Genomic DNA, 11236 nt, shown 5'->3' on the forward strand with positions numbered 1-11236 from the left:
TTACAGGATTAAATTTAATCGCGTGCGATATATAGGTCACGTTTTGTGCAACGCCGTTCATTCGTGTCGCCATGGGTGTGTCGAGGTTCGCATGCGACGCAAACCGGAGCATTACGCACCGTAAACGTAGAATCGCGATGATCTATCCTCTCATCCCCCTCCCGCGCAACGTCATCGTCATCGTCGGTCCAGCTACCCTCGCAGCCCCCTCCCGGTGCTCGTTACTCCTGGGCTCTTCGTATCCGCTCGGATTGAACGAGTACGGCGCGATTACTCTATCTAGTGTTGCCTCCGGAGCACTCTACGGTGAACCCAGCCTCGCCTCATCGAACTGTGCGTCGTTCGACATCGGCGCAGGATACTCGCGGACGCGTTCGCCAGTGTCAATGACCTCGATGGTATCCTGGACGAGGCTATAAGCCAGGACACGATAATCGCGAAGCAATGCTTGAACAGTAGAGCCGACGTTCACCGAGGAGAATTCCCGGATGCCGAGATAAAGGAAAATTCGAGCAGGCACTTGAGGAAAGTGTATGAAAATTCGGAGAAAAGAATTCAAATTGTCTCAGCGCGAAATTCGGGAACGAAGGAGAGAATGATCGAAACGTACATTTACGGCGTTAGAGTGACGCATGCCGATTGAACGCGAAGGTGGTGGTCTGATATATACTCGATGAATGGGTGATGATAGATGTATCGGTATCGTTATCGCGGAGTGTGACCTATCGCCAGCGCGTTTCCGCCAGCGCGTCCTCACGTCCGTTAATGCAATATAAGTAAAGTGAAAAAAAAACGCGAGTCAGAGATCGGAACGTAAGAAATCGCGATGAGTCGCGCCGCGAAGTTCTACAAGCTGCTGGCAGTCGTCCTCTGCTACGAAGGTAAAGAATTTCAAAATTTCGGAGAGACCATTATCGCGCGAAGATCACCTCTTTTGCGTTTACTCGAAATACAGGGACAAAAACATTTTTAGAAAAAAAAAAGAACCAATTTCAGTCTAGAGGAACTTAGAATTTCAGACCGTATAACAGCCGCAGACGGCACAATTCGCTGATTGCCATTTAGTGCGAGGCGAAGACGGACTAAATTCGAGACTGTCGCCGAGAGAGTAATTAAATGAGAGAACTTTGTTTATTCGGGCAAATGCAATCGGTCGCCGCCGGCCCTGTTTGTGGCACGGGGGGAGAACAGATAACACAACAACGTATCATTTTGTTAACGCGCTCGATCGTCACGCATAATCCGGCGGAAAATTACGCAATCTCTCCGGAAATTAGTCCCAATGTGTAATATCACTTTACACGCGACGTCTTCTCACAGGGCATTTATCTACAACGTTACGCCGCCGGATTGCGTAGATCGATATAAAATCGGTCGCGATTTTTTTTTCCCCGAAATGTGACCTCTCATATCGCCGGTTTTTCAGCCTGCAGCTACAGCTTAATGCTGGATGAGGATAAGGAACCGAATTACCTTACTGCCGGGGTGGGAGAGTACGCGGTATTTAATTGCGATCTTGACTTTCCGCACGAGACGCCGATTCCATATCTTCTTCAATGGAACCGCGATGTAAGTATAATCCGAAACTCGTAACTTATCATACGATAACCCATGTTTATTCAGCAGAAATATTTTAATATCATCATGAAAAATGCTCGTCTCTCTTTTCCTCCGTCTCTTTTGCATTACTGATCTGAATGACTACCGTCATTAATTATTTATCAAGTTTATAAATTAATATAATCCAGTAAAAACGATACATATATTCATGAGATAGATGCTATTGAATAATATAACAATGCAAAATAGTACTATATGTTGGGTGATTCAGATAATATTCAACGCCTTGGATTTTACCTTGGATTTTACCTTGGACCAAATGTACACGTATTTATTATTATGCAAGTATTTATTAAGTAATCGTAAAAGCTACAAGCTACAATGCAGACACGCGATATCCGATATGATATCCGATGCGATGCATTGGCAGGTTTAGAAAAATCAATTTTATCTCAGAATGTAAGACGTATATATTTGACTTTGATATAGAAAAATAGCAATTCTTTTTAATCTTTTGCGCTGGAATAACATGCGTAGCACGTTGATTGATTTGTTTAGAAGGAATTGTGTAGCACGTTGTCAGTTTTGCTACAGTTTTATTTACATTATTACCAAATAAATACGAATTATATAAATAATAAAATAAGTTATTGAGTGATATTTTTCACAATAAACTAAAAACAGCAAGATTTTATGCAGAGCTCGAGGCAACGCGATTCACTTAAACGATGTACGCATATAATGAGATACCGCACGTAACAACGGTAATATGACATGCGATTGACTGATTGACGATTAAAGAGCGTTAAAGCAGGTTGTTAGTCGCCACTTCTAATTCGCATATAGACGTGCTCGCGCGTACTCGTCGTCTTCCTGTGCGAAGACGCGGAGAAAAAAGTATCCAAGGTAGGGTGGGTTATTCGATTTCTTCGAAAATACATCCGATATTCTGCCGACACGACAATCTATCTGGATGTGGATTTCCGTGTCTTCTCGATTTCAGTAGACACATAATACGCGAGAGAAGCTAACAGCATCGAGAATCGTGATAAAAATGACGATATCTTCGCGTATTGGCGAGCTAGAAAAGAACAGAGCTTCGGCCAGTTAAAGGAGAGTAGCGATAGATGCTTAACAATTTATGGAATATTGACGAAACTCTTCGGGGGGAAAAGGTATCGATTCTGGTAAATAGTAAAGTGGCGAAGCGATGAATTTGTCGGAGTGCGAGACCGCGCGCGCTCGCGGATGTCGCCATTCGACGTGGCCGTACGACGGAAACGGATTTTGCACGTGGCTATCGCGGAATCAAGTGGAACTCAGCTCTGATTGGTCTCTGATGCATGCGTATGCAAAACAGGTGCTCCTTCCCTCTTCGTCTGTCCGCCGTGGTAATTGGAGTACGGGACGCAAGGCTGCATTATATTTAGTCACGTTCAGTCTGCGACGAGGGGACCGACCAGTGGGTCACTGTTAATGCATTGTCAGATGATTAGAAGCGATTAACGCCATTCCCGCTCCCGTAGACGAGACGTATCCTCCTTTCGAGGATTTTCGGCCCCGCCGTTGATGAATGTGGGTGTTGCTGACCGACGACGGCGCGGGCGGACTAATTAAGACGCCGCATGAGCGATACAACGCGTCCTCGGTCATTACGCTGTGATCATAATTAGCGCGCAACCTTGCGCGAATAAAATCGAAATTTAACATTAAACTTCTTCGTTGAATTGCGGGCAGTTTTGTATTCCGCGAAAGGATGACCCAATTAACATAGTTGCAGCCGCTATCAAGTTACGCGGTGTAATTTCCTTGAGACGTAGGTTCGCCTACGTCCGTCGTATGTAAAAATCGGTCATTTAGATAGTCGGGTATTCCTTAAGAAGGAGCCGAAAATGAGGTAATTCTTTCTGACGAAGTCATTTATAAATACTCGCGCAATCATATGGATCTTGATACTTGAAGACAGCTCAATATAATTCATTGAGTCTCACTTTTTCCAGAGCCGTTCAGTGTTCACTTGGCACGATGGACAAGTCACGGTGGAACCCACTTACAAAGGCCGCATACACTTGCTGGACGATGCCGGTCATCGCGGATACGGCCAGGGTAGCATAAACCTCACGAATATTCGCGAAAGCGACCAAGGCTGGTACGAGTGCAAGGTGATCTTTCCTAACCGAACGCCGAATTCGAGAAACAATGGCACGTGGTTTCACCTCGCCATTGATGGTAAGTTGTGGTCGCTTGCAAGCCTTTACATTTGCATGCAAATCTTTAAAGATTGCAGCAGAAAAAGAAAACAGATAAAACAGCAGACATTTACTGACGACTAATTTTATGGACTAATTATCGCAAAATTTTCTTTGGAGTGCAAAATGCAATCATTAGCATGTAAATACCAATAATCTATTAATATTATTAAAGCAATTAGTGATGAGATTAAGTATTTTACAAATAGGTTCGAATCTGTTGGCGCAGTTTCGAACTCTTGATCTATGATTACTTCGAAAAATAAAACCAATACACTTCAAGTATACTCGAACTTGAATGAAATGGGTTCGAACTTTCTATGAGTACCTCGAAAAACAAGAGTGTTACTTCCAAATAGACTCGATCCTGGATCAAATACGTTCAAACCTTTTATGAGTTACCTTTACTAGAAATTTAATATCTGAAGCAAATTGTGTGTGTGTATATGCACACAAATATCTCTTTATTACAATTTTACATTATAACATATTCAAATATTATTTGTAACAGATCTTTACGATAGAAATTGTTAATAAGTACATTTCGAATCCTGCAGGCACTCATTCTAAAATTCAAAATTAACTAATCGGAATTCGATTACTTCGTACAATGTATGAAATATTATTGGATTTGAATCGGATGTTTAAATGCATACTCAGCAAACACAGAATACACCGAGTGCGCAATTTGATAGCAAATTGTCGCCAAGATGGCATCAAATTCCGAATCAAATTGCGCACTCGGTGTATTCTGTGTTTGCTGATTGAACTTGATCTCATCCCTAAAAGCAATATATCTAATAAGAATGCAATACAGGAACGTATTAACAGACTTTAATAAGACTAACCAAGATTGAATATTAAACTAGGTCAGCTCAACGGATAAGCTAACCGGGCTTATAGCTGTGAAATTCGCGCTCTAATTTTTTGGCAAGAAGGATGTGAGTCTTCAAACTTAATCGCTCATTTAAGCATCTCCGACGTTCATAACTCTAAAGGCAGGGGAGCCTATCTTGATCAAAGGGTCTTGGTTCTCCTTTCTCACTTGACCTCGTGGGGTTTATTGCACGCAGCGATATTCAGATAAAGTAGTTCTTTGAATTATTATAATTAATCGAATATAGAAGAAAGAAAATATTATACGAAAATTCCTTCAATCCCGTCGAAATCGAACTCCGGACTCATCGACTACAAAGTCGAATCACTTTCATACAGAGCTACTATCCCAAAATATAAGATAAACGCGATAACTAGTTTCTTCCGATTGTAATTGTATAATACAGTAGATTGTATAAAAATTCAAGAAAATATTGTAAAAAAAATAGAATTTAAAACGTTTTAACAGCTAGATAAGTTATGAGAATTTTGATCGATTATTAGGAGAAAAAATGTATTATTGGGATTTAATATAAAAGCTGTATTTACCATGTACGTATCATTTAAACTTAAATCTGTAGATTGTGCTATGCCCCCAATTGGGGAAAACCCTATTTCATTCATTAGCTCCGACGAAATTTCTCATTTTACATTAAACTTTATTACTTGACATGAAAGAAGACTGAGTCACTCGACTAACAGCTTGTTTATCTGATTATCGCGAAATCAGTTATTTTTTATTGTGCTCAAATAAATTCAAGGTTTCATTAAAAATTAAACAATTTTTACAAATATCGCTACGAGACAAAATTATACATTTAAATTACACACTGGATTTGGAAATGTCATGCGTTGATATGGAGCTTATGGTAATATTAACCGATGCTAGTGGGTTTGTCTTGACACGTATGAAAAATGCAGAATTAAGAAAATTGCAAAGAAAAATGCAAATTGGTTGGTTTCGTGCTGTTAATGCTAATACAAAAGCAGTCGACAGTAATTAATAATGAAAAGAACAGGGGAGACCGGGGCTATGTGTCCACACTTTACGCTTTTTTCAAGTTTACTAAAAAACTAATAAAGATATTTGGCTAAAATTTTAATGGTATAACCCTTCAACCTTGCTATTAAAAAGAAACATAATTAAAATCGTTAATCTTTTAACATTTTAAAGAGGCGAATTTTTTAAGAGGGCAAGTCAAGCGTAAACAGATAGCCCCATATGCGGGGCTATCTGTCCACATTGCATAATAAAAAACACATTATAATATTTATATTAATATTTATACTTATTTATAATATTATTTAATATTAATATTATATAATATTTAAAAAACTGCCTAGTCGTTGGAGTCAGAGCAGTAGTATGCACTTTGTGTAGATTTTGTAACAGGATTCCTGCATAGAGTTGACTTTTCTTTATATACGGTGGCATTAAACTGATTTTGAGTTCGTTGCAAAATCAATGTGATGAGTTTCTTTTGTCCCCTCAATTCTTTAATTTTTTTTGTATTTGGGGCCTTTACTTTATCCTCGGCAGCGTTTGAAATAAAAAATACTCAATAATTTAAGACAAACTCATGTATTTAACTTGACGTGTATTTTTAAAATAAAAATTTAGTGACGATTCTTGAATCGCAGGATCAAGTAATTGCTCGTAGGTCACTTTTTTGCAGTAGCGAATGAGAGCCCGAACATTTATTCCAAAGTCTAACGCTGTTTTCACGAAAAGATTCTTGCTTTATAGATTTTTATTCTTTTAATCGCTCTAAGTATGATTTTACTAGATATGTCTACCTTATCCGTCTTAAGGAAAGTCCTTCTTTTGTAGTTACGCAGCATTATCTATTAATAAAAGAACAATCCGTCATTGAAGTGTGGACACATTGCCCCATCAAAAATAGGACAGATAGCCCCGACCACGTTTTTCAGTCTTTAACGTATTGCCAATTTTAGATTATGCGAAATTAAGATTTGACGCTTCTCACACCTGATAACTATATATTAATTGATAATATTATGAATTGCTTACTTTAATTTGAGTTAAACTATTGTCGCACAGTAAATTTTTCCGTCGAAAAATGTGAATAATTGTTTTCGCTTTTCTTTTAACATAGCGTCTGCGAGAGGCATCGCAAAAAATAACAAACAACATTTAAATCTCTTACGTAGGGCATTTTTCAAATACTTGTTACAATGGTAGAGACATATGTCTCTTAAAACTTGAGACAGCAGTACTGCGGACACACAGCCCCCGTAGACAGATAGCCCCGGTTTCCCCTATTATAACCCCGCTGCTGCTTACTAACATGAATCCGGGCAGACTCGTTAAATCGTTTAACCTAGGTGTGTCGCCGTTTCCGACAACTGTTTCAGGTGATACGTTACTTGCAATACCACCTGTCAATAAAACTGCCATGGAAGGCGAGACGGTCTCGTTCGACTGTGTCGCGAAAGGAGAAGGTACAATCGTAAATTGGTTTCGTGAAGGAGTACCGATCCCGGAAATACAGGTACGAATTGAGTTTTTTGCGTTTCTGATTTTATAATGAATCATTTTCGACGTGTCACATAATTTATCGACACTTCGACATTCGTAAATGTATTATTGTGACAGGATCTCAAAAGAAGAGCGTCTACTGGTGCTGATGGAACGCTGGTCATAAAGTCAGCTGCCATGGGCGACCTTGGGGAGTACACGTGCGTGGTGACTGGAGAGACTGGAGATCAACAAAGTGCATCAGCTTTTCTCAATGTTCAATGTAAGCACAGCAGCGCGTGCATTACCATGCGTTAAATTTACGTATGATACCATTAAATTTACATCTCTAACGAAAATAATATTAATAATCTATTTTTTTTCCATTTAGATAAGGCGAAAGTAATCTATGCACAGCGGGAAGTCTACCTTCCCTACGGGAAACCAGCCCTCTTGGACTGCCACTTCAGGGCGAATCCGCCCCTTACAAATCTCCGTTGGGAGAAGGATGGATTTCTCTTTGATCCTTACAATGTGCAAGGGGTCTTCTACAGGAGGAACGGATCTCTTTACTTTAGTAAAGTCGACGAGACGCACTCGGGAAGTTACAGTTGCACTCCCTACAATGAACTAGGCACCGAAGGGCCTAGCCCTTCGATTACTGTGGTGAGTATTCATCGTCACTGCTCGATGTAGAGAACATGGATTGAATGAACATGAAAAAGAGATCGATCGACATTAATGCTAACATTGAGAACTGATTAAACTGATTAAACTGATTGATTAAACTGTCCGCGACAAGTTAATAACTTTTTTATTCTTCAATTGTAAACCACAGTTTTTTAGAACGAAAGAACTAAGATTTCCTCTTAATGGAGCACGTTAGTTTCTCTGTGTGATTTACAATCAGAGAATAAAAAAAGCGATGAGCACACTTTGTAGTAGACTGGTCAATGTTTTCAAAACAAATCACCGACTGTGTGTGAGATATTCAATACTATTAATTATTACAGATAGTTCAAAGGCCACCGATGTTCACGGTAACACCGCAACACATGTATATGCGAAAGCTAGGGGAGAGTTTGGAAATTCCTTGCGACGCCAGAGACGGCGACGACTCGCATCGACCAACTATCATGTGGTACAAGGTATCCTATTTGTCAATTGCATTAATTATGCGTTATATGGTAAACCAAAAATGATAGAGTATTGCGCCAATATTGATTAACAATGACAAAGAGTTTTATTACTTCTCAATTGGCAAATATATAAATACACAAACGCTACGACGTTTTGATCCTTGGTTTGAATCCTTATCAAGCAATTTACTACTACAACTTGAATCCCATATTTATTTGCCATTTGCAATTTATATATTTGCCAATTGAGTCGTAATAAAACTCTTTATCATTGTTATATGGTAAATTTAATTAGTAATAAAATGGACAACTTTCTTCGACGAAAGGACGGGTCGCCCTTATCGCCCGAGAGAACCATCATAATCGGCGGCAATTTGACGATAGAGAGGATCCAAGAACACGATCGAGGAGTGTACCAATGCGCAGCCAGCAACGAAGCAGCGACGGTCGTCGCGGACACTGAGTTAATGGTGCTGAATGTTCCACCTAGAGCGCCGTACAACTTAAGCGCTAATAGTAGCAATAACGCGGTCACTTTGACTTGGATACCTGGATACGTGAGGCCCAAGATGGAGTACTCAGTATGGTAACATCGCATATGTAATTAACTGTCGCATAATTAAATATGCGTATCTCGCATATATATGTAATTAACTGTTTATGACGCTTATTCGCCGAAGCATTCAATTCTCGAAATTGTCGCGTTTGCTATAAGAATTTTTCATAATTAATTAAGATGAAGCGTATTTTTGATGTAGGTACAGACCCACGGACACGTCGGAATGGAGAACCATGAAAATTCTTTCGAGAAAAATTACGGAAGCGACGGTCAACAATCTTAACGCAGGACGGGAATACGAGTTCATGGTTTTGAGTCAGGATAAACACGGCGATGGAATGTTTAGCAAGGCGCTTCGAATATTCACTCAGCCGAGTAAGATTAATAGTCTGTCACCTCTGTCACGTTTAAGAGTGATGGTGAAATGAAGTAATAAATAATTTATGTTTCCAGCTTCTGTTGATGAGAACTCGGCGTCGGAATACCGTAGTCCGCAAGGTGGGTAAAAGAAATTTAACGACGGACTTTATGTATAGTAAAGCAAAACGCAATTTCTCTCAACGGTCTCTGTACATCGTGTATCTCTTATAATCGTATATCTCTGATAATTATAATTTAATTGAGTGTTTCAAGGCTGTGACACGATTCTGTTTCAGAGATCGAGATCATGGGACCGCCGCGCAACGTGAGAGTTCAAGCAACGGTCGAGGGTTACTTGGTCACTTGGGAACCACCTTTTATGGGCAAGAACCAAGTTAGACTTTACACCGTGAGGTGGTATAGAGGACCATCCGAACATTTGTACGGCAGAGCAGAAACGACAGACACTTATTATCTAGGTAAGCGACTCTTCATCATCATTGCGTAATATAATTATCAATAACTATCGTTAACATTTAAATTGATAATGATAATAATAATTGATATCTACGCTTGATACGATTTCAGTGAAAACTCTGGAGGAAGAGAGCTTCTATACCTTCGAAGTGGCAGCGATGTCTCTTACGGACGACGTTGCAACCAGCGAACGAGTCGGTTTGGAAGTACCCGCTTACCGTCGTAACCGAGCGATTTCCATGGGAATTGTCGCTGGTATAGGTTTTCTAGCGGCCGCACTGGCCGCCGTGTGGTGGGCGAGGAAACGATTCTGCCAGCCGTCTGCCGAGAAGTAGCCGAGCAAACACGTGGGATGCACGTGTGCGTACTCACAAACAAAATAGTTGTTCGTGCGAGTTCGTAATCGATTATAAATATTCATGTCGCTCGCTACGTGCGATCATCAGCGAATGAAGGTCGGCTTAGAAAAAAAGCATGTGTCATCTCTGAAGGCACAATTCCGCAGACGAACTTTTTTTGAAGAGTCAAAAACCTTTTCAGCCCTCACTGACATGGCACAAAAGAACATAAAACAAGAAACAGAGTAATATCTAGTATTATATAGACATATGCGGTGACGGCGAGGAGCGCAGAGACTCTTGGAACGTCCGTTCCAAGCCGATCCTATTTGCCGAGCTGCCGAGCGTTACTACCGAGTGTTCTTGCATCGCTAATTATATCATACTTTGTGTGCCGTTTAACAGCTTTATTAAGTAATTGCACGTTAACAAGTGACTAGATTTCATGCGCGAGAGCTGCAGGTCGTCGACCGGTCGAATGCGAGACCGTGAATTAAAGAGAATTGCATATTATCACGTGTATTCTTTTTCTATTGTATATAAATTATGCCCGCGCGTGCATACATACGTTTTTCACGTATTCTCCATTATTACTCTTACTGATTTTATTCGACGCGTTCATTGTCGTATATGCTTGTACCATCGCAATAGTTGCATATAATAAAGAGAGTGGGAAGCAGCATGTTCTTATGTCAGTCACCTAACAACATCAACTGCTTCGCGAATATTACATCTTTCGTATTTATAGATATATCTTTTGCAAATAAACCAAATCGGAAACTTTATTTCGCCAGTAAATAATTAACAATAAAGTTTTTTTTATTCAACCTAACTGACTATCTTCATTAATTATAATTCAAATAGTCGAAACGTCACGACGATTACTAAAAATATAGCTAGTTAGGTCAAATAAAAAAATCTTTATTATTGCTTTAAATTTTTATTATAATACGTATCCAAATCGTTTTCCAGATCGTAGGCAGAGAATTCATATCGTATATGGAGAGATAAAAGTTAAAATAAACAGCCGCTGATAACACTTTATCAAAAATGATTTAGCAAAATGTATATTATATTATATTATTAATCGCTTAAAGTTCTCAGTTAGACTCGATTAAATGCCTATATGTCTATTATTTCTCTTTGAGTTTATATATATCGTAGATTTATGGAAATACTAAAAAAAAATATATAGAGAA

The 11236-nt window shown here is 39.5% G+C and overlaps 1 protein-coding gene across 2 annotated transcripts; it reads left to right on the top strand.

Moving 5' to 3' along the window:
* Positions 1–249: 249 nt before the first annotated feature.
* Bdl (borderless) lies at positions 250–10717 on the top strand. Of its 2 annotated transcripts, none has more exons than XM_071790595.1 (12): positions 250–881; positions 1427–1569; positions 3561–3789; positions 7032–7198; positions 7303–7447; positions 7556–7830; positions 8178–8312; positions 8630–8889; positions 9062–9237; positions 9316–9360; positions 9519–9701; positions 9811–10717. In XM_071790595.1, exons 1-12 carry the CDS (start codon positions 827–829, stop codon positions 10032–10034), a joined length of 2037 nt encoding a protein of 678 aa, XP_071646696.1. In that variant the 5' UTR covers positions 250–826; the 3' UTR covers positions 10035–10717. The 2 variants fall into 2 exon arrangements, with proteins under 2 accessions (XP_071646696.1, XP_071646697.1); XM_071790596.1 differs by having other exon boundaries at positions 7062–7198.
* The last annotated feature ends 519 nt before the right edge of the window (positions 10718–11236 follow it).

This window comes from Temnothorax longispinosus, chromosome 10, assembly GCF_030848805.1.
Source record: "Temnothorax longispinosus isolate EJ_2023e chromosome 10, Tlon_JGU_v1, whole genome shotgun sequence".
Classification (NCBI taxonomy): Eukaryota; Metazoa; Arthropoda; class Insecta; order Hymenoptera; family Formicidae; genus Temnothorax; species Temnothorax longispinosus.

Bases quoted from the DNA above. Each gene is read 5' to 3' on its own strand.
- Bdl (XM_071790595.1), top strand. From the start codon at position 827: ATGAGTCGCGCCGCGAAGTTCTACAAGCTGCTGGCAGTCGTCCTCTGC. The intron at 8,313-8,629 runs GTATCCTATTTG...CTTCGACGAAAG, and splicing joins CAACTATCATGTGGTACAAG to GACGGGTCGCCCTTATCGCC. The intron at 8,890-9,061 runs GTAACATCGCAT...TTTTTGATGTAG, and splicing joins AAGATGGAGTACTCAGTATG to GTACAGACCCACGGACACGT.